This window comes from Perca flavescens, chromosome 1 (assembly GCF_004354835.1).
Source record: "Perca flavescens isolate YP-PL-M2 chromosome 1, PFLA_1.0, whole genome shotgun sequence".
Taxonomy (NCBI): domain Eukaryota; kingdom Metazoa; phylum Chordata; class Actinopteri; order Perciformes; family Percidae; genus Perca; species Perca flavescens.
The window spans coordinates 12,756,277-12,781,613 of NC_041331.1; the positions used below are offsets into that span (position 1 = coordinate 12,756,277).

The window sequence follows — 25,337 nt, forward strand, 5'->3', positions numbered from 1 at the left end:
ACTGTGGGCTTTGTCAACCATTTGCATTGTACTTTGAAAATAAATGAGACATTTACAGTAGTTAAAAGTAGCTGTTTTGTTGTGTAAATGATTGCTTAAAATGGCCACAAGCTTTTCAGTTATATCATGCAGTAGATCTTTGTATACTACTTATTTTTCACAATGAAAACAGTAGTATAATAATATCTCAGTGGTATATGTGAAGGACAGTAACTGATATGATTCATTGAATATGTTGTCCATTTAGTTTTTGACATAAAAAATGTAGGACCTGTAAATTATCACCATGTTCACTTTAATACTTTATAACTACAAAAGCCTCTACAGTGCATTTTACAATGCGTAGCACTGAGCCAAGTTTGGTGTGAAATTATATTGGTTGCGTTATGGCACAAAGTGATTAAGGTAGAGTGGAGAATACAGTCACAGAAAAATCTCCAGTATCTCAAACCTACTGAATAATTTGTTGTTTACCACCTATTTTCCTCATTTATGAACATGTTTTATAGATTTGTAAGCACTTGAACTCACCAGGAAGAAACAATTCTCAAGTAAATACCCACTTATTCAAAATCTTAACAGCAATAAACACGAAATAACAAAGGACAAAAATGTAAGCATGTATGCTGATTAGTGTGATAGTTTATATATTTCAAGCACTTACATTTCATGACACTGAAATGAATGGAAACCCACAGTAAGTTTGTTGAAGGTATGTCTCTACCAATCTATAGTCTGCTTTGGAAAATGGCCAAAATGTGTATTTGAAAATATCTGGCACACACATGTTAAACTGGAAGTGCAACCTTTTTTGCGACAATAAGCCAGTTTTCAGATGACACAACAATGCCTGTAAAAATGTGTGGCCTACGAGTTTATCATCCTTTTTTTGGTGGCGGAGGGGGAATAGGAAAGTGGCCATTTGGCTCGTGGCTCTATGACAGATGATAAAAATCAATGAATTCAAGGGGATATCACTAGAGACAACTGATTAATATACATATCGCAAGCTGTTTTTCTTACTGCACAGTTTCAACTTCACATTATCTTATCTGAATATACATTCTTTATTGTCAAGAGCTTTTGTTGGCCCCTTTTCTCTATTCTTCTTCTTCTTCTCTTCAACATAAATGTACATGAAGGGATTTCAGGGACTGCCAAGGAAGTGAAACATCTCCTCTGTATAAGGAGGAAACAGGGTTCATGGAAATGTGATGTTAATTGCCACAGATGTCACCTTCAAGCGCAATTTAAAGAGAAGCTTTCTCTCCCTTTTGAGTCCACATTTTCTTAGAAGGCTGGAAATTTCTGTCCAGCTCATAACAAATACAAAATATCTTGGAAGGCTTGTAGGGCAATCAGAGACCTGACTACTCCATAATTAGCCATCAGACAGGTGCTTAGGTGCCAGTAGAACCCGATCTGTACCCTCGTTAGTTTTTAGAAGACATTCGTCACCTGATTGTTATAGGCTATATATCGTTTTACATCAGCTGCATCATTCAATAATATTCACCTCAATAATTTTATGATTCAGGTGCTTTTGACATTGCGTTTAAGTATTCTACATTTATGACTCACATAGTTAAAGGAACACGCCAACATATTGGGACTTTAGCTTATTCACCGTATCCCCCAGAGTTAGATAAGTCCATAAATACCCTTCTCATCTCCTTGCGTGTTGTAACTCTGTCTGACGCACCCACTGCTAGCCTAGCTTAGCACAGATGCTGGAAGTAACCGGCTCCATCTAGCCTACTGCTCCCAATAAGTGACAAAATAATGCCAACATTTTCCTATTTACATGTTATGATTTGTATAGTCACAGTGTGTACAAATAACAAGGTCACATGAGACACAGCCATCTTCTAAACATATACATACTGGGAACTATATTCTCAGAAGGTGAAGCTCTGCTACTTCTGCTATTTGGGCGGAGTGATTTGCACACAGCACCTGAGAAGCCCCGTGGTGAGGAGCAGAGAGTAACAATGGTGCTTTTCAGGTGTTGCGCTAATCACTCCAAAGTAGCAATGCTTCGCCTTCTGAGAATAGTTCCCAGTACGTATACGGTTATAAGATAGCTGTGTCTCATGTGACCTTGTTATTTGTACACGCTGTGACTATAAAAATCACAACATGTAAATAGGAAAATGTTGGCGTTATTTTGTCACTTATTGGGAGCAGTAGGCTAGATAGAGCCGGTTACCTCCAGCATCTGTGCTAAGCTAGGCTAGCAGTGGGTGCGTCAGACAGAGTTACAACACGCACGGAGATGAGAAGGGTATGTATGGACTTATCTAACTCTGGGGGATACGGTGAATAAGATAAAGTCCCAATACGTTGGCGTGTTCCTTTAACACTGACACTTTTGACTGTTTTAAAACAGTGCAAGGAATTTGTAACCTTGAAAACTTCGGCACATTTTGAAACATTTACTATACGTTTCAAAGAAAGTATATACAGTATAGTTGCTGTCCCTTTGTCTGTTGTTGGTGCTCTCAAATAATTCTTATGTTCTCTTTTAGTCGCTGAAAAATGATGACTCTGTGGCCAAGAAGGATGTGCAGCGGATTCTGGAGCTCAGCCACAAACAGAGGTAAAGTGAAGCATCATGGATGACTTAGACCAACAGTACCATGCTACTCATGATCATGTAGGTTAGGACTTTATAATAACCAGAATCAGTAATGACTGATGAATTACTTCAATACCAGGAATGTGATGTTCACAATCATAACCATCAATTTAGTGTTATGTAAGCATTAAACTATAAATAATACATAGTCAAAATTTTCTTTCAAATCTTTCTCCATGAAGTTGAAGAGTTGGAGCAGCTATTTTGGGCACCCCTGGAAAGTTAATGTTCCATTTATTTTCACCATAGATAATATTGCATGACTCAGAGATGGCGCTTTATTTTTATTATTTTTTTTTTACATCTTCAATGGGTATGAAACTCAGGTTCTTGGTTTAATCATCAGTACAAAAGATTCTGTGTTCTTTGAAAAAAATGTTAAAGTAAAAGCCTGGATACATAAAACTTTGGGGTAGGCACAAACTACTACTTCCAAGGTGCATTTTGTCAATAATCCAATCACTGAGCTTACAATTCTGGAGTGTGTAACGAAAAAAAAAAAAACTACCATTCCGATTCGTACAGTGCCTCTGACTGGCTTCTCTCCTCTTGGGAGTTGTAGTATATTGAGACGTCCACCATGCTAAAATAACTGTTTCACCTTTGGCAGAAAATATTTAGTTCATATTGGATCACATCACTTGTACAGTAGCAAAAAGCATTTTAAATAATGGCTCACTCACCATTATTGATGCTGGTTATTTTGAGGTGTTGCCCTGTTTGCTTTTACATGGCAGTATATACAGGAGCAGGTGGATAATGCATAATCCAATCGTAAATCCTTCTTGTTATTTTTGAAAATAATGCGCCGGGCTCCTTTTTGTGAAAAAGCACATAAAGCATCTGTGATTTAATGCTTTATCTTTTTGCAAGCCAGCTGGAAACGTGTTTACCTAAAGTGCTTCACCAGTTAGGATTGTCTGATTAATGTTGTGTGTAATGAGACTTTTAATGATTAGGAGTCATTATTGGCCTTCATGCCCTCTGAAATGTCAGCGTGATTGAAGTCCAGTCTTCTGTGTGCAGTATCTTGATAGCCAATCAATAGCCTATCACGAGTCCATGGCAGCTCCCACGTGTCATCAAGCTAAAAACCATAAAGCAGCAGCTTGGCTCAATGTTGCCTACCTAACATTGGTGAGCTGTATTTGTGTGTTATTAAGGAGTTCTATATCTGCCAAGTGTCATTACTAGCTGACTCCATCATTGTGGATGCAGACAGGTGATTCATTGCAAGTCATTTATTTTTGACATCTCTTAACAGCGATTTGATTGCTTTCTGAAAATAAGTTTGCCACAAACTGTTGTGCAACAAAACATGTTTACCTACAGGCCAGATTCAGACAGTAAAATGTTAATATTTCAAGGTTATGAAATAGTAACGATGAATTCAGCTGTGATTTAACCTGCTGTAAAGCTATTTTTACTTATTTGTCATATGCTTGATAAAGAAGTTAAGATTCATCAAGTTTTATTAATTATCATTTGAACATTTTCTGTTGTACTATTTTTAAAAACTTTCTCACTGTTCTCTGAGTTGTGTAATTGAGATGCAGTGGGAGGCCAATGTAGAGGGTTTGGCTTACTGTGACAGGTGCAGGTACATTCCTGAGCTATAGCTTGGGACCATTTTAGAAATTTGTCTGTCAACTGATAAAAACATATATCTGAGTGTATCACTTGTGCAGACAGCAAGTCTGAAGACCATTAAAGGAAAAGCTAAATATGTGAAATTGTGTTGAGGCATGCAAAAAGCTTGCCATTGGTTACTGAACATGGTTGTTGTAAAGAGGTCTTTTCATTGGTTTAGAAACATATCCATTTGGATGCTGCCAATGAGCATAGACGTCTTGTGCCGTAACAAGTATAAACCTCTTGTATACCTATGATTCTTTGGGAGAGGCTAGGAAAAACTGACCTGATAAGACCTTGTCTTTTCTGGTGGCTTCCTGATTGATCACATAAAATATTTGCAATATATCACCTTAACTATATATGTGTTTCTCTGTGCTTTGTATTTAATTATTGAGTATCTATGGATAGGTCAGTAAATATCCATAACATACTCACTACCTGGCTTCGGGAGTAACGGAGTACATGGAACGGTGTTATGTAATAAGTATATGAAAAAAGGTAACTGTATTCCGTTAAAGTTACAGAAAAAAAGACACTCCCATGGGGGTTAGCGTGATTAGCATGATGAAAGTTTTAAAATATATTTTAAAATAAATAACGATATACTATGTATGTATGTATGTAAATAAACAACGATAAACTATATACTTGCACTTTCAACTTGTTGTCTTGAGTTTGCACCTTGAAGCTTGAAAGCCCTTAATTGGAAGTCGCTTTGGATAAAAGCATCAAATAAATGATACGTACATGCCTATGTGGAAGTAGCTCAGTCAGTAGGGAGTTGGTAATCCAAAAGTAATGCAAAGTAATCAAGTTACTTTTATAATGTGATACTTGGATATTAGGTTAACAGGTAATTAGTAATTGTATCGGAATACATTTATAAAGTAATCTTCCCAACCCTGCTCACTACTCTGTGCTTTAAAATCGCACATTTATTGTGCCCTTTTCTGTCAGTCTGAGCAGTTTTGATCTTCTTTGTACAAAATGTTTCCAAGCCTCAGATGCAGGAGATGAGAGTGTAAATGAAATGCCAAAGCAGTGGTGGTTGGCTGGTTGCTGTGAAGGAAAATGTTTGCTAGGCTGAACTTACGCCAAGAGAAAAGACCATTGGCATGTAAAATATAAGGCTATAGGCTGTTGAGCAGTGAGAATCTTTCCATACATACATTGGCCGCTTGGATTCATCACTGAAAGACTACAACCACGTCATATACTTTTAAATTTACAGCCATGCACGGAAACAGTAAATAGACTGTTACCTCTAATTTAACTGGGCTGCCTAGTGATGTGATTTCTACAAGCGTTTTTGAAATCACTGACCCACATCGATTGCTCACTTGATTCATAATTCAGTGTGCATTGCTGTTATCTGTGCACAGGAGCATCAAACGGTACAGAAATACCCATTGCATACCAATGCATTAACATTTATGTCAAATGCATAAAGAATGCAGTACCAGTCTTCATACAGCATGCATAGAAACAGTGTGGAGCATTCATAGGCTACATTCTGTAATACCACATAATGACTACCACTATGTTTTCATTATACATCGCCTTATTAACCTAAAATCTGTAAGCTTTATGATATTTGCTTTGGTGTGTGATTGTTAAACTGCAGTTTATTTTAGGAATAAAAGTGCATTTAAAGAAAAATTGGCTGCAGCTGAACCGTAATATTCAAACAGGGGAATGAAGATTAAAGATTAATAAATTAATGTGAAATTATTTGAAGACACATTAATTAAAGAAACAAATGTTTTGACACCATAGAAGAAATATGTAACCAAAGTCAATTAAATTTAATGTATGAATGTATTTAAACAATTAAATAAAATCGATGTACAGCTCTCTTGGCAATTTAGCTCAGTTTAGCTACATGTATTTAAAAAATACATCCTCATTCACCCCCTTTTCATGGTTAATAAGGTGGTAATTGTTGTATTATTGCATCATTTATTCCTAAGGTGAAAAGGTAAAGGCAAAATGTGATGTTTAAAAGATTGTTACAACTAAAATATGTGCTTGTTGATTCTTGAATTTGTATAACTGTATGTATTCAAAATATCTGTTTACAAACTGCTTTGTACAATAAAAAATTTAGTCATGTAAAGATCTTTGTGATTAAATCAGCGTTTATTTTTCAAAGGTCCCACATAGAGAGAAGTGAGATTTCCATGTTTTTTTATAAAACAGGTTGGGGTGCTTTTTTTTTGGAGGGGGGCTTAAAGAGACAGGCGCCAAAACAGTTTTCAGTTTCAGAAATAGGGTGTAAGCATGTAATCATGTTCCATTAGAAACCCAAAATGGTGAAACATGAAAATGAGCATGATATGTCCCCTTTAAGAACATTTTAATATATTCATACAGCTTTCTTTTTGCACACTTATTGGTAAAACATTTGTCAACATTTGTGTAACCGCTCTAAAATGTCATGAACTTAAGTTATTCCATTATGACAGATGACAACATGTAAACCACTGTTCTTTTTCTATGTTCAACACAAGTTAACATAAGATACCAAGTGAAAATTGCTTTACCCAAATTACTTTCTTTGCTAACTGGTTCTCAATGGTGTTATATTTCAGAAAACCATTCTGTGGCAGAGTGGTGGAGACCTCTGAGGAGGTAAGGAGGATGTGCTGCTAACAGAGTGTTTTTCACTTCCCTCTCACTTGACAGAGAGGAGATGAAGTCCCTCCAGGCAGCCTTGCAGAAGCAGCTGGATGAGGCAAATGAGAGAGCAGAGAAGCAGCAGGCCACGGTAAGACAGAGTTGACCTGACCATCAGCATCCGCTCTCCTCTAACCAGCTCCGTCACCTGTCACACAGTCCCCTCAGTGATCCACACTCATTACCCAGCAGCCAGCTTTCTAGCCTCCTTGCCTTACCACTTAATTGAAACTCTCAGAAATTGTTAGAGAAAGCTTTGTGTCTTCTCCCCCAACTTCACCCATATATATAAGAAGAGACAAAGGCTTTATAACCTAAGAACATGTACTTATCTATCCATCCATCTCTCCATCTACAGTATCCGCCTTTCCATCTATCCAGCTATGCTGACCAATGGACTGTCACCTTGCTTTTAATTCAATTCCACACAGGTACCATCTGGCAAATTAAATTAAATTAATCACTTGGTTTATAAAATAGTGTGCAACCATTTTCCAGAGCCCAAGGTGGTGTATTGAAATTGCTTATTTTGTTTGACAAACAACCAAAGAACCAAAGATAGGTTTACTATCATATATGTAAAAAAAAAAAAAAAAAGCTGGAACAAGTGAATGTTTACCTGATGACTAACAAGATAATTTGGTTAATTAAATAGTTGATAATTAGTTTTCTGTTGATCAACAAATTAATTAAATCTGCTCTGATTTTTAAAATGTAATAATACAGCCCAAAAAGTTCTATTAGGAACTAAAGCTTTTACATAATTATCTATGCAAGTAAGGACTTAACCAAGGTACTTTGGGTTAAGTTGCATAATGTAAATATGCAAATATTAAGTATATTAAGATGCGTTGGAAGTGTGTCTGTAACAAGGCTTTGACCTGGAACAAATTAAATTAATACTGAATCTTCTTGACCAGCATTTTCATAGTCACAGCATATTGACATTATCATAAAGGAAATAGGAAGAGGCATTCAATGTCAACAGAAAATATTACCTTTGCTCACTCTAGTAATTATGAAAAAATTAATTAATTGGTGACCATTATTCAACTTACATAGTCTGCTGCTAATTAAATCAAATTATTAATATCTTAAAGTGAGTTAAGAGTTCTTACACTTGGAGTGAAGAGGTCCATATATATATATTATATTTATTTATTAATGATTACTAATATTAAGTTAACAAAGTCCATCTGTTCATCTAAAACATGTTTTGCTTTAGTTTCTAACCATTATACCAATTATCTTATTATTGCTATTTTTTTTTTCATTTCTGTCAAGTATTCTTATTACTAAAAAATATGAATATGTAATTAAATAGCTGTCATGAATTAGACTATTTTACTGTCTGGACCCTACAAAGTCTAGTAGCTGCTATGGTGAAGGCTGATACAACTGCAAATAAACACAAATAAACACTGCTAAGACACTGCTCTGGAAAATGTAGCTTTTCAACAAAATTATCATTCTTCAGTAGACAAACGTTTAAGTAATCCTTGTAAAAACTCAACTTCACTAACTTTGTACCCCAAACTGCTGTAACTGCTGTGTCAGAGCCCCAGCCCAAGTCTAGTGGTATAAACACAAACTCACTTAAAATACATGTAGCTAGTCTAGATGTGTCAATATTGTTATTCATGCATGAGCTCTATCATACTGTATTGTCCCACTTTTGTGTCCTCATACTATTCAGAGAGACCACATGTTGTTCTGCTAACAAACTCCTTACCAACAAATTAGCATGAAGACTTTCAGGCTGCAATGACCTCTATAGTAGCCCTGAAGTTTTTCTGGGATTTGCAATATATGCTAATGAAAAGCTCATTTAATGAGCACAGTGACGTGACGATCAACAATCTAATAATCTGCACTGTAAGATAAACAAATGGTACAGTTACATTTCAAGTAACATTCTTGCCATTTTCCTAAGACCAGTGACAAATCCCAGATGCTGGGTTTTATGGTTTGAGTTTGACATTTATGTCCTGTAAAATGGTATTCATCACCCCCCGCTAAGCTTCAAGATTAAAAAAGAGCACCTCTGCAGCATGCAAATGCCACAAACCTTTAATAGAACAATGAAATACTGTATCTGGTTTAGAGTCCTCATGTCCACATAAAATTGAGTTGGAAAACGAAGCTTTCAAAAACCCTAGAGAGAATCGACATTAAGAATGTTACAAGCACCTTGCAAAAATAGTTAAAAAATATTTATTGCAGTTTTTACTGTGCAGAAACTACCAAAAGCACACACAAAGCAGAAGACTTTTTTTTTTTTTTTTTTTTTTATGTGCCTATAGGTATGGGCAATGAGATTCAAGCCAATCTCTATTTTGGACTGCATTCTGCTTGAGGAAGTTTTGTATTGCACATCAGGAGCTGTAATAAATATTTTCATTTTTGCAAGCAAGGTGCCTCTCCAATTCCTTGGTTTAGAATCCTGCACTGAAAATATAGAGGCACTGCATATGCAAATAAAACTATATTTCCAATGAAAATGTTCAGAGCCTGTCATTTGACATTTTCACATTGCTTGTTTTGTCCGATCAACAGTCAAAAACGTTTCAGTCCAACACTTTAACCCAATCTGAAATATCTCTACAACTGTTGAATGGACTGTCGTAAATATTTGGTACAGATATCAGTGGTGCCCAGAGGATGAATCTTAATGACTTTGATGATCCCCCACCGGTATATATACCGGTATGTGTATCCTGATGACATCGCTATGGACTATCATTTGATGGTACCAAGGGTATCACTGGTTGTTACCTCATAGGTCACACAATCACTATTCAATTCATACATTAATTCTCTCTCGAATTGTCCTGTCTCTGTTGTTTCATTCTCTGTTTATCTTAGCTCTTTTCCTCGACTTTCCTTATCTCCTCTCTCTGTCTCCCTCCTCTCTATATATCCTCTCTCTGTGCTGTCTGCATCATTATCTGTCTCACCTCTGTCTGTAAAATGAAGTTAAACTGGAGAAAGGACAGCTTAGCACACCACATCCTGTCAAGTAGCCGGTCACATTATAAGGCCTATAGGCTAACGCTTTCACACAAACCATTAAAATAATTTTTTTAGCATGCATTCAACGTTTAGGTATCCAGTCTGAATGCTATAGCCTATCTACACCTTTAAGTTAATTGACTTAATACTGTCTCTGTGCCAGTACCATTTTGAGAAGGGCAAGAGGGACGGGGGACATTTTAAATTGTAGCCAGTCAGAGTAAACTATCCCGGTTATTTCTCTAAGGACTTTATTATGTCTGGGTTTTTAAGCCATGTAGCATCATCCACAATTAGTTGTGAAGACATTGTACTCCAGACTGTGTTTTATTGGTGAGCTAATTACGATAAATTAAACTTTATTTCAGGCTACACCACAAACGCGGTTGGATAATATTATTATAACATTAACTAACTAACTAGCAAAGGGAGCTTGTTGTCACTAACTTTCAGTGGCTTAAATGCCAGATAATGCATGTAATTACATCCAGTTATTAATCTGACAATATATCCTGAATTTTACTTGTAACATGGGCTAATGGGAAAAGGTAGAGGTGACTTGCAACTTTGTGTCTGAAATCAATGCCGTGGCTTGTTGAGTCAGTGGCATGAATTAACAGTGAACCAAATTAACCTCAAAAACATGAAGTTTAGTACTTTTTTCCGAGCTCACTCACTTTGGGCTTGTAGCCGAGGCCGTGTGCTGGCATCAGGAAGAGGGCTGCTGTCTTGATAAGGCGCTTAAAAAACTGGCGGATATCCATTTTTAAAATCCATTCATTACATGAGACACGATGTAGTGTAGGATAGTGACTGACGAGTCTTTGATGCAGTCTGCTGCTTCCTGCTGGCTACGCAAGAGATTGGTCAACACTGACAGTCCCATAATACAGCGCAATATGGATAGACTTCGTCTTAGGTTTAACAATCTATGTAACTAATAATGAACAATATGAAACAAAAAGCTTAATTTAGAATGGCTTAGGAACAATAGGCTATTTAGAGGTGGATAAACAAAATTTAAAGGTGGATAAACGCACTTTGGAGGTGGGTAAATGCTATTTCCGAATTTAGCTTCCACTACATCCCTGCTTGCCACGGAATTTTGTACAGACATTCATGGCCCTTCAGGATGAATTGTAATCACTTTGCTGTTCCCGTTCATCTAGCCCCAATATTGGGTCAAAACGTTTATGTGTCCAATACTTTGGTTTATGAGAGTTTACTTGCACAACTAAGGCTATTCCAATCAGCTTCAGCTGTACTGTGTTTTGTGCTACTTTGCAAATGTTAGCAAGCTAACATTTTAAATTAAGATGGTGACCATGGTAAACATGATCTGCTAAACATAAGCATGTTAGTATAGTCACGTTGAGGGTGTTAGCATGGCTATAGCAGTATTGTTGTTTGACAAATGATTAATCGTTATTAAAATTGTTCTAGACACATTTTCTGTAGAATGAATCAATGGACAAATCATTTCATCACTACATAATCTATTAATTTCAGGCAAAATTATTAATTCTAGTCTAGCTCAAACAACACCTGGCTCCTGCTACGCTTCATTTTCCTGCTCACTTCCATTCTTTACATTTAAAACTCCTCATCAAGCTAGCTGTTTTTTGTAGCTTAAAAATAGATAAAATAATGAACAATAATCATTTTGTTACTTTACTTTTCTACTCCTTTTAACTGAAGACCTGCACCAGGATGTGTGTTGTTTTTTTAATACCATTCCCGGGGGCTGTGGCGGTGACTGAAAGGCTCAAACATGAACCTTGATGTTATCATGCCCTGCTTGGGAATGTGAGCCAACTGGGAAAGGCTTAGTTTACAGTTCCCTAGGGTACTTAACTGGTACGAGGTCACCAACCCCCGCCAATCTTTTCCTTTTTGTCCCCCAGACTATCTCGATAACCTCTCTCAAGGACACACAACTCTTAAAAACAGTCTATTCAGAATGGAGAACAGAAAGAAAGACGGAACCTTGGCATATCTATCTCACCCACACAAACACCAAATAATTCAGTTATTTTTTTATATACGGTAGCCCATGGCAGCAGTTTGCCATCTGCAGTTGGTGTTTGAACCTCTGTCTGGCTGCTAAACACGAGCCACAGGCCTGTACCAGCAAGACATGCTGGGTTCATGATACAAGGATTGCAATAAACAAAGATATCACTCTGGAATGGTTAGCATAGGCTATTAAATCAGGCACACAGTGGAAAGTAGGTAGTTGCTCACTGCAGGAATACATGCCTCAGCATATCACATGTACTGCAATCAGAGAGCCTCAGAAGAACATTGTTGGACACTTATTACTGTATGCTAAACTAACTTCGTATGACACAAGAGAAAACATCCGACAATATCTGAGATAAAACATCTTTAAGCCTTAATGGGAGGCCACCTGAAAACTGTGTAATTAAAGTTTCACTACAGCAAGGGGACTTTGTGCCACTGTCAGTTTTTAAGGAATAGTGTTCATTTATGGTGGGAGCCTCAATATACTAATGTAATACTCAATGTAATCTTACCAGCACTGCTCATGCTGGTTAAATGAAGGACAAAAAATCAAACACTGTTGTAACGACTTGCACTGGCATAATCACAAGCATTCAGTACACTTAGCTTATGCATATGCTGCTTTCATTTATCATTTTAGTCAATTGCTAATTAGCAAAGTAAATGCTGCAGCAGGATGTTCTTTTTTTCTGTTATATATGTTTATATCCTTTTTGTTTTACTATTCTCGGGGGCAGAGACTGGACATGGCATTTGTGTATGTGTATGTATTTGTGTATCTTTGTGTGTATGCTATCATGCCCTCTGCCTGGGGATGTGAGTCAATGGGTGTGGTCTATTTTATAGTTATAAGCCCCACTGTGCCTCACTAGAAGAAAAAAAATGTGACTTGGAATTAGACCGGATTTTGCTTCTGTACAACATGGTACCTATAAAATGTAAATCAAGATTATAAATATTGGTAACAGATTAAGTCTGGTGTTATTCTATTTTTCCTTATTGTCAACAAATCCCATGAAAAGGCTATAACCAACAATAAATCAATACTACATATAAGAGTTTATCCAAACCCTGTTAAAACTCAATTCTCTGTGTCATAGAGCTTTATTGTCATCCAAAAACTATTCTCTTTAAATCAATGAGCCATACTGTTGCATTGGGTGACGTGTTCCTTCATTACCATTAATGCGAGCACTGTAGTTTATTTTGAGTCAAACCCTTATACGCCGTCCTGCAGTTGTAAACAAGTAGGCCTAATAAACCACCAAATGTGTATTAATATGCAGTTGAAATTTGCCCTCCAAAATGAACTATTTACTCCTGTTTGAGTAAGGTTTTCTAAAAAACTACAGACCTCACCTATTTATGTATTTATTTCACCCAAATTGGCTTGGGGCTAGTGTTACAGACATACTGGGGAAGAGGGGCCAAGGCATTGTTAGTTTTGGTATTTTCATGGGATTTTTTGACAATAACAAAAAATCCTGGAATAGTGCCTGCTTTGTCTTTTAATATTAGAAGGCAGTACATCACATACTGACACTGCTTATCATAATTGCTTTCATTCAATGCACTTAATTTCACATATAGCCTACCGCTTAAACGGCCACGCTCAGCACCCTAACCTTCATTAAATGTGTTCACTGAATGGAAAACAAACAAACAATGAAGCGGGGCATTCAGTATGATCATCTTTCTTTTGTCCTTTCTGTCTTCAGATCAAATTTCTTAAAGTGGAGATGGAGAAAAAAACCAAAATCATCAAGGATTTACAACAAGAGGTGAGTCATCAGAGTATCATTTAAGGCTGGTTTGAATCATGCATTCGACGTCATGAAGTCTCAGTTTATGCCTTCATGAGGTATATATGTAACCATAAAGGAAGAATTAACTTTATTTTCTGATCAGGGACCCAATCCCCTTGCTTCATCTACTTCCATTTTATTTTGTGATTTTCTGTGTTTGGCAAATGCCTTCTGACAATCTCCAGAGAGAGAGCTTGTTGCTTTCAATCAAAGGTGGACAAACGCTGGCATATATATATATATATATATATATATATATATATATATATATATATATATATATATATATAAATATATATATGTGTGTGTATGTTTTACCGAGCACGTTGTAAACACTGGAGTGTGTCTTTGATCATGATTGTGATCGTGACTGTCATGGCATGTGTTGGTTGAGAAATTTGTCTCTCTTCTCCTGCGATGGATTTCTCTCTGCATGTTTGTCGAACATCAATGCAAAATAGTTTGTTTTCTCTTTGATTCTGAGGGGCTGACACCAAAGTTTTTACCGCTAATGCCTTAGACAGCTGGAGAAAAACAAAGTTCTGCTTGCAAATACCATTTGAGCTGTACTGAAGATATGTGATACCACAGTATCTGCTGTTTGCTTCGTAGGAATAAAAATACCAAAATACAAAAAAAAACATCAAAACATTGGCCCATTAAATGCAACATAGATACTTCGGCAAGATGTTTAAAGTTGGATGTTCCATTGGTACTGTATCTGTGGTTTGTCTGTCAGCTGTGTAACATGAAAAAGGAGGTGGAAAATATCACAATGAAACCTCTGCCGACCAATACTGTGTGACAAATGAAAGGGAATCATGCAGCGCTAGCCAAATTAGTTGATTTTTACTTAAAGGTGCTCTAAGTGATGTGACGCGTTTTTTAGGCTCCAACATTTTTTATAACATACAGCAAACATCTCCTCACTATCCTTTAGCTGCCTGTCCCCTGAACACACGCGGTCTCTGTAGACAGCTCAGGCTCCGCAAACACCAACAAAAACAAACTGCGCCAACCTGCCCCACGAACCATAACAAACAGTGTTCCAGCCAATAACCGACAAGAAGGAGCTGGTTGAGCCATCAATGCAGCAGCGTTAGCACGTAGGCTACTTCCACAATGCGTATTCATGACTCAACCAGCTGCTTCTTGTCAGTTATTAGCTGGAACACTGTTTGTTATGGTTCATGGTGCAGGTTGGCGCAGTTTGTTTTTGTTGGAGGGTTTTCCAAAATCTCCACTCTGGCCGGATGTTTTAGAAAGAATCGTTTTCAGAGGCGAATTCTCCATTTGCGTGTAAATGAAGGGCACAAACGAAGGGAAATGTCTCCGTTTTTCAAAATAAATATGTACGTTTAAACAGGGTATAAGGATGTATACCTTTTTTTTAACTGACTCCATTTGCACTAGAAATGCAAATACAAATTTGGGCTCATTTTGACTGCATTTCTTGAGCGAACAAGCTTTTGAGGTGATTAACTTGTCATCAGGAACCTTAATGGCACAACAAATATAACTTGTAGCACGTTCATAAGCCCTGTTTGCACGGGACTAATATTAACTGGGGACCTCTGGTAATTTGTAATAATCACGGAGGTCATCTGTGATCTCAATCCCGTGCGAATATGCTATGTCTATAATTTGTCAGTAATTTAGTAAAGGAAAAATTCCACCGCAAATTACGTCCCATAGTTTGCCAGACACAGAGGTTGTGTTATAATCAGATGCCAATCAGCATCCCTGTGATTCGGAGTTGCATTGGCTGCGTTGCCAATTATAAATCAAAGTTTTGACAGAGTGGGGGATAATGTCAGTAAATTCTAGTAAAATACAGACTTCGCTGATCCTGTGCGAATGCATCGCACGAAACACAGACTTGGGGGCGTAATTTGTAAATCACATGAGGTCCCCTGGTAATGTTGATGTTTTTTCTTGTGTTTTGAACTGCAGGCAGGCAATTTAATTGCATCACAAGATCATGAGAAATGATGATGAAGAGATTCTAAAACTTGCCATGCCATACTGTTCACTGCTGCAGTGAGAAAACTGAGTATCGCCAGATGTTCAAATTAATTTGAGACCAATTTTGACTAAACTCTGCTTTGGTAACATTTTCAGATGAAGAACCAAACAATGACATAATGACATAAATTTACTGCGATCAAGCTGTTTAGGGAAGTGCCTGCCAGAATGAAGGTTTCTGTGGATTTATCAGACATTACAGTTGATCACAAAAGACAGAAAGGATCAGATGAATCTTCTTTTTACCATGCCCTGCTTGAGGATACTGTAGTGTGTTTCCCAAATTGTGTTTCTGTCAATATTGATAAAAATGAAAGGCCAAATGAAGTCATACCTGGAGATAGAATAAAAAGGATTATCATGTAGTTGCCCTAAATTTCACAGATTGTGAGGTTTGATCTCAGGTAATGAGCAATTGTTTAATGATGAATGTATTGACACAAAAAAGAAAAGTCAATGACATATTTAAAAAAAAAAAAAAAAAAAAAAAAAAAATATATATATATATATATATATATATATATAAAGTTGGTATGCCTTGAATAATATTTCATAAATGCATTTAAAAAGTAACATCTCAGCTAGCAGTTAAATATATATGAATGTTTGATTGTTATCTATTGAATTTCTTCTTGCATGCCTAACTCTGTAAGGGGTAATCAGAGCTAAATGTAGAGACACTTCCACAATCAATCAAGTCATTTTCACAGTAGGAGGTTGCCCATGTTGGCAATACTGTGAGGCAGATTGCTTTAAGTGACTAAATGACCCATAAAGGAGGCCATGATGTGACTTTTAAATGAACAATTAGGGATTACTTTATTCCTAAACATCATCTTGATTTGGAAATAGAACAGGTACCAAGACACTGACAGAGAGGTATGATAATGATCTTTGCTCTGATGTTTGTCAAACGAAGTTCAGTTTTCTGCTAAACCTCATTACCATAAGCCAGTCATCGATGTATACACTAATCTTGCCAAAACAAAGAGCTGACAAGTTGCCAACATTTTTGATCTGAATTAGAGTGAACTGAAATGTAACTGAATAGACTCGAAAACGAAACGGTAGTATTTTGGTAGAATTGCCATGTAAATATTTTTGCATATGAACTGAAGTAGCATTGAGGTTAGTCACTGAGATTTACTCTGCAGGCAGGAGGACACAGCAAAGAGCAGGAGTACGAGAATAGGAAGCACCTTTTATAGACCCATTGCATCATATAACATCATATAAGTGCTTGATTGTTGACATTTTTAAGATTTGCCTTTTTTTCCCAGAACTTTATATCTTGGATGCTCGGTTTAAGGGCCTTTATAATCAAATAGGGGTCATTTGTGGTCAACAGTCCAAAAGTCAAGTCTGGGAACTTTTTTGACACTGTGACATTTAAGTCATGGCTACGTGCAGAGAATCTTGAGAATCATTACTCTGCATCTATTACACTTGTGTTCTTGTGTGCTCAAAAGTATTTATGTATTATTTTACTACTGCAGACTCTGCGGTCCTCGGTCTTACAGTCTTCCTACCGCAGAATCCGCTCTCCTCTATTTTACTACCACAGAATCCACTCTCCTTTGTCTTAATATCGCAGAATCCACTCTCCTCTGTCTTACTACCGCAGAATCCAGTCTCTTCTGTCTTACTACCGCAGAATCCACTCTCCTCTGTCTTACTACCGCAGAATCCACTCTCCTAAGTCTTACGTCTCTCTACCTCAGAATCCGTCTCATCGGTCTTAAAGTACTTTCTAAATTTTGCATCTTGAAAGGGAAGTCATCTGACAAAATTCTTGCATAATGACATACATTATATATCACTGAAGACCACCATCAAAGATGCTACGGTAACCTCAAACATGCGTTTCTGGTGGTAGAGGTAACTGTACAATAGTTTTTTCAACAAAGTTGTCTGTTTTTATGCAGTACCGATCATCGACCGTTTGTATCCTTTAATATTTAAATTTTAAAGAAAATAAAACTTAAAAGCAAAGCCAAAATAAAAAAGAAGCTGATAAAAACAGTATGTTGTGGACAGTATTTTGAGCTTGAATTATTTGGTCCGTCATGTTCCAGTACAAAATACAAGGTATTTCTTCCCTGAGTATTAACTTAGAGTAAATGCATAGATTATATCACTATATTATTTAATGGTAATATTTTACACTGAGTTTCCACCTTATTAGGTACACCTATTTGCAATGTAATATGACATTAATTGCGTTATACTTAGGTGTTTCTAATATTAATATTTTTGTAATATTTAGTAATATAGTATTATTAACGTACATGAACATGCAACAACAAAAAATGAAGGCAGGATTTATTGCCAATAGGGCACCGGTTCCGATGTAAACGATAGTAACAAGACCGAACAAGAACGAAAATTTCGGTGTTTGAAAAAACCCAAACGATACCCAACCCTAGTTGTATTAGACTGCATTCATGTAGTGTATCTAATAAACTGGCACACCTAACACTTGATTAACAATCCTCTAGTATTCTAATGTAATACCATTACTCAGCATTGTTATTCTGAGTGGTTCTGTAAAGTGTATACAAATTCCTGATAGAGCTGAAATGAACATCTGTAAAGACAACCATATCCTTTGTTTACACCAGCATTCAGATTATTTTTATGTCGCACATCACTGTGAATTGTGTTGTGGTGTCAACATGGAAGCTTTATGGCTGCAATTCACGGTGAAGTCATTATCAATGATTTGCTTTCAGGGCTTATTATGAGTATTTTGAGGGAGAATGATTTACAGACTGACTTGGATCCTACCGGGATTCATCAGGTCCTCGCGGAGCTTTGTAATAGACAGCTTTGCCACACACTCAGCTCCTTGCTACTGATGCTAATGTTTTTTTTTTCCTTTCTAAAATGGTTTCCCGTCATTTTCTTTTCCTTTCATGTCTTCCTGATGTAATTTCCCCGGCTAAACGGCAGAAAAGAATCGTGCATCAGGGCATTTACTGGATCGCTCAGTGATACTCTTACTGGAAGAAAAAAAAAGTGACAAGCAACTAAAGTGGCCAGAAAATGCAAACTGCATCATTTTGTGTGTTGAACAGGACAAAGACAAAACAGATGAAACCACTAAAGTTAGAAGAGGCTTAATTTCATAGTCTAGCAAGCCATGCAGTTTTTTTTTTTTTTTTTTTTTTTTTTATTTGAATTACCACTGATTGATGCCATAAAGGTATCCGTTCATTGTGTGCTCCGAATTGTAAAAAAAGGCACGGATACAATAAGAAAATAAATTGCATATTCCAAAGGTAGCATATGCATAAGACAAAAAAATCCATCTGTGACTTTTTTAATATTTGGCTAGTAAATGCCTGAATTATCTGTAAAAATGCCTGAATTATCTGTCTTATGAAAAAACTTCAAAAATAATTATCCATTTTCATATTATTTCTTTAAACAGCACACTAAGCTGCATGGCATTATTGCATTGAAGAATAAATGGCTTCTTCGCTCCTCCACCACTATATTACTCAACGACACAAAGAAGCTCTGATCACCACCAACCACTCTATCACAACTCATTTTACACATATGATCACTGACATGCATTAGGAGCAAAAGTGTACTGACAATAATGGAGGGTTACGGGAAATGGAGTGGGACGGATGATGACATGCAATGTAATTTTTTTTACACCGAATAGACAGATGATACACAGCCTGATCGATTACACTCACATATCGGAGACAGCAGGCCCGACCTGTTACGCAAGAGCGATGGTGGACTCGACATCCAGCGAGAGTGACAGTGTTTATTGTAAATGAAAAAGGTCTAGTTAGATGGCAATGATCGATTTAAGTGCAGTGAAATGTTATGACAGTACACACAATTACCTATAAGTGTATTTTAGTGGCGATTTGAATGCATGCATCACTCAGAAACTGCATGTGTGATGGTGCTGTAAGCTAAATAATCATTCAAATAATTAACCAAACTCCATCACAACATTGAATGAGTTCTGGCTTTGTGGTTTTATCTAGAAACTTTTGGAGGGTACAGTTTACAGTGCTTGTTCCCTTTTCTCAGCTTGTGACCCTTTAAAACAAAGCAATGTCAATTTTCCGCACTTGCTTGCAGGTTGCATTGGTCTGCAAATTGTGAAGAGTTAGCCACAGAGAGATTTCCCATGCCCTATCTATGAAATTGAATAATTTCTGAGGCATGAGGATTCAAAATTATCCAATAATTCACAAGAAAAAAGAAAGATTCAAGCAAAGTCCATTTTTGTGCAACAAAGAATATATATATATATATATATATATATATATATATATATATATTTGTCTGCCTTCTTAAGCAGGATTTATGGTTCTCCAGTGGCTCTACCCGTAGCCTACGTAAGTGGCCTGATGTTTATACTTGTGCGCTGGTGTCTGCATCGTTCTAGTGTATCTCTTAAAGGGAACGGTGACTGGCTTGGGAGCGAGTACCGACTCTAGAGGCGTAGTGAGAGAAACAAAGTGTCTCTCAGTACTCAGTACTTTCTGGCCAGAAATCTGTAGCAGGAAAAGTTGATTAAATGTTGTCAAAGGGGAAGGAGAACTACCAAGCCACGGCCAAGCGGACCAATCACAGTTGTTGTGTTCTGCATCACCGCAACGCGTAGTTACATTTTTTAACAGGTGCATGTCGCGGGCTGCGGCGTAGGGTCCGTATCTCTACGTACCTATGTTGGTACCTATGACGTGGATTTAACACAGGATCATAAATTGAGCTTTATGCTGTCAAAAATCACATGACCCCAAGATTTACCTTGCCATCCTTTTGAGTGGTCCTGACTCTAAGGTTGGAAACCACAGGTAGGAATTCTAGCTACATGGCAACATTAAATGCAGTATATGTTTGATGTTCCCTTCAGGTGAGTAAATTAAGTTTCTTCTGACCTGAACTCAAAAATTGTAAACTAGAAAAAAGTGACTATGTTGGCCTCCAAAGCATGTGGAAACACATCTGTGCAGCTCGATCTTATGTGTGTGTGTGTGTGTGTGTGTGTGTGTGTGTGTGTGTGTGTGTGTGTGTGTGTGTGTGTGTGTGTGTGTGTGTGTGTTGTGCTCTGAATATTAAAAGAAAACATCAATGACATTATGGTGAACTGAGCATGAACTCTAAAGCAAATGATCCGTATGACATGGATGCAAATTGAATGATCATTATATTCCTCCACGGTGATGTACATAATGTGAAATTAGCAAGTTGTCTCCTGTTCACCCTTTGAAAGGTGAGCTGAACAGTCAAGCTAACAGCATAGGAAATTGCATTTTCTTTATGATGTACTGTGCAAAACCCAAACGTTGCACAAAACATTAAAGCACAGCCTAAAATCACCACAGTTTATTCAGACTTTTCTCACAGAAGTCCAGATGCTGGGATGGTACGGGCATTTCATTTAGATCCAAATAAAATCGGAACAGCAAATCCACGTGTCTCTGGTTGCTATGACAATATGCCAACATAGCAGAGAGTGGAGAAGGACCACGATATTATCACAGCCAAAAACTATAGGATTGACCCCCCCCAACAACCTGAACTGAAAATACAACAGAGTAGCTTCTGACTGTCAATCACACATCAAAGGCAACATCCAGATGAGAGCAGTTTTATATTGGCCATGCATGCAAAACCAGGAAATAAAGATATCATTTTAGTAGACTAACACGTAGATGAAATCAACAGCAGCTGATTACACTTCTAAGAGCTGATGGCAAGACTACCAATGCAATCAACACCTATTTAGTTACAAATTCAGAGCTTCCTGTACTTTTTTAGATCGTTATGAATGAGGCTATCAACAGCATAATAAAGCTTTGATGAGGGTTCAAACTTTATTTTATTAAGGAGTAAGATGTGTTGTTTGAAAATGTGCCTGGTTGGTTAGAATTGAAGGCAGATGTGTATGCCCCAACATCCACCCTGCTAATTTAGCGTCAGATCTCTTTCTAGGCATTTATCTTACACATAATCCTTTTGTCTTTGTCTCACTTTTCATGCAGAGAGCATGTACTTGCATTCCATGACATTGTGCTCATTTCACACAATTTCCAGCATAAACACAGCTCTGATCTCAGCACACGGAGCATTGATTCTCCCTCCACCGAGATCAGGGGGAAACCCGGAAAGTTGTCAGTGAATCCTTGCTTTAACACACACACACACACACACACACACACACACACACACACACACACACACACACACACACACACACACACACACACACACACACACACACACACACACACACACCCAGAGGCCAGTTTAGCATTTAATCAAATGTGGCTCGGGGTAAACCTCTGAGTTAACAGACTGTAGACACGTCTCTTCTCAATCAGTGTCAAAAACGTATTCAGGAGTAAATAACTGCACATTACTGTTTGATAATATATATCAACCAAACAACAGCGCATTGGTCTTGCTACTTTATACTGTTGAGCAGGGTAAATTTGAAAGAAAAATGGCTTTGTTGGTATCGTGGAACCATTATTTCTTGTGTGCTGCATTAAAGCAACACTAAAGCACTTTTCCCACTTCGGTCCCCCTACAGGTTGTAAGCAGAATTTTCCATTACCGCTGTCGTAATGTCTTATTATGTCTCATTCAAACTACAGATCTGCTACCCGATCTGGCAAACTTGCATAATGTAATGTAATGGACAAATCCACTTCCAACCTGTAGGGGGACCGAAGCGGGAAAAGTGCTTTAGTGTTGCTTTAAATAAATGAGTCTCGGGGTTAAGCTATAATAGTCAGTATTTGCTTCCCTGACACTGACAGGAAGCTTGTTCCAAATGGAGAAGCACTGCAACTATCTGCTGCAGCACATAACAGCAGTGCAGAAATCAATTCTGTAAAAAATAAAAAAAATAAAAACATAGGTTACTTTCCCCTGGTTTATTATTAGAGGGAAAATGCTTTTTTTGATTAATTCTACGTCCGAACCCAAAGTCTGTTGAGTGATTTCTTCGCTCCTTAGTGCAAAATAGGCAGTTTTGATTTGTTTACCTCGGCACAAAGAGAAGTAATTGATTTGTCATTCACTGTTCACTTTTGCTGTGCCATTAGAGAGTACAATTAATTAAAAACCTGTGTCTATAAAATACACTTTGGAAATTGTTCCGTAAATTTTCAGGATGCGGAAACTTCTTGCAGCCAATCTATAAAGAGACAAGTTTTGTAGCGAGAGGGTTCAAAGTGAAAGTCTTTGGGATTTAGATGCCATGAGCGGTATGGATAATACCTGCAGTGGATTTGAGTGTTTTTGTGATCTGGGTTTTGCTGCAAACTGTGTCATCTATAGCAGAGGCTGCTGTGCTGGAGATGTTTTCTGACATTGTTGTTTGTTGATTCATTATCAGCAGGGCCGCTTATGCAAGAGATGGCGTCAGGGTGAGGAACTTAGTGAACCATTCCTCATTTGGTTTTATAATGGGTTATTTATTTTTTTTAATTGGAACTAATAACAGAGAGCTGAGGGATTGGCATATATAGTTAGGCCGTATTAAATCCCTGCGTGAGAAGGAAACATGAGGTCTTCCATGGACAATTAATTTGTACATAAACACAGAGAGCAAATCTAGCAGTTTGTGAGTTAAGAGAAAAGCTATTTAGAGAATATTCAGTACAGTAATCCGGCCATTGCTTGTCTGTAATGAAATCTGGAGTGGCAGGTAAACCTGAAAGCAGAATGTGTTGGTTCAGTGTCTCATACTAACAAGAGGGCGTGTTCCTTCTGGCAGCCAGGGGGCGGCTTGTACTAAATCTGCATTTTATTCCACTGCCAAAATGCTGTAATATGCAAAAAGACAGATTGCAGTTACCGTTCATGAAATAGCCAATACAGCAATCTTCTTTTATTTACAGGTAATATTTCTCACTTTTACGATTTCCATATATTATTCTCACAGCCTGGGATTGTCCAATTAGTTTGAAGCCATAAACCATTTTCCAACAATATTAGAACTCACAGATACAAGTCTCTAATCTATTGTCTCACTGCACAGCTGAGGGTTGCTCCATTTATAATGAATTGGTACGTCCAAAATATCTCCACATTTAGCAGAACTCCCTATTCCAGAATGCTCCTTGATATACACAAAAACACTGCTGTCACAGTCAAGTTTTCTATTGTTTGCGATTCACTTTCTGTGCAGCTTCATCTGTGACAGTCAGAGGGAAACAAACTCCTTTTTCCGTTTCTGTCTATGGTAGCTAGCAGTTTACAAAAACTATCGCAGCCTAAAATATCCTGAAGCCTACAGATACAGAATAGATGAAAGTTAGTTGTTTCTCCCTTTCTGTACAGCTGTACAATTTATATTAAGACTGCAGTAACTAAACATAAATGCAGCTGTTTTTACGCTAATCACAGTTAGAAACATTTCTTGATTTGGTGATTATAGAGTTAAAAATGGGTTAAAAAGCGAAATCTTTAAGATGTCTAGGTAACACATAACAGTTTATTCAATAGCATTTAAATGACTATATTTGGTCATAACTACGTGCAACCCAGACATCTAAAGACTTACGCTTTTTGACCAAGTTTAGTCAAGTTTTGACCTTACGGCTTGACATCTTTTGACCTACATATCACCAATTCAGTGCCTGCTGAGATGTTTAGTCAAATGTATTTATTTACACAGTAGGAACTGACTGACTACGCTGCTTTGATTATCCCAAGTTACAGTATATATATATACATTGTTGCATTTGAGAAGCCATCAGAAAACTCTGGATCATATCGACCCTCAACTCCACAGTGGAAGAAAAGTAGCAATCAGCCACAAAGTTACCCCCGCCATCAAGGAGATGCTTCTCTCTGAGCTTTGCGTCAACTTGAAGTGAAAAATCATACTTCCTCATTTGCAGTGTGTGGGATGTCTGTCTGGGTAACTCAGCCACCTGCTGTCAGCTTCTACATTTATGCATAAGTCTTATAATTTCTTTTAGAAGCAGGATCAAATTTGTGTCACTCTCCACGTTGTTTTGCACTTAATACGAAATTTGGACTCTGTGTGGCTTTATGGCCGCTGGCGCTGAACTCAAATCATAGAAACTTGTTGGAGAGAAGTAAAGACAGGCCACATGCATTCAGAGGCATGGTGACATGCTGTCAGTTAGCAGTGTTGCTTTATTCCTCACAGTCTGCCATGGATATTGATTTCTGGCCCTCCGCTTCCAGACAAGTGACCAGTTTTCTGTGGTATTCAGCTGTGACACTATCAAGTGGATTTTTTCTATTTTTTTCCAGAAATACATCCAAGTGCTTCAAGACTGATGAAGGCTGTGACTGCCAATATTTCTTTGACATGTTCACAAAATTACATTCAATGTTTTTTTCCCCTACTTTATTGTAGCCAGAGGTTTTCATAACAAACACTGTGGCTACATAGGACGTTCAATTTCAAAATGTCATGACACCCTGAGACAGTGTCAAGACATCAGAAAATACAGTATTTCCAGACCAGAAAAAACAGAGCCTTATTATAGAAAAGG

At 37.3% G+C, this 25,337-nt stretch overlaps 1 protein-coding gene across 1 annotated transcript in view; it reads left to right on the forward strand.

Moving 5' to 3' along the window:
- luzp2 (leucine zipper protein 2) overlaps positions 1-25,337 on the forward strand; it is a 124,276-nt gene that overhangs the window by 46,727 nt on the left and 52,212 nt on the right. The window contains exons 8-10 of the mRNA XM_028595879.1: positions 2,529-2,599; positions 6,959-7,040; positions 13,705-13,767. Coding sequence (XP_028451680.1) covers positions 2,529-2,599; positions 6,959-7,040; positions 13,705-13,767 — 216 coding nt within the window. The remainder of the gene's footprint in view (positions 1-2,528; positions 2,600-6,958; positions 7,041-13,704; positions 13,768-25,337) is intronic.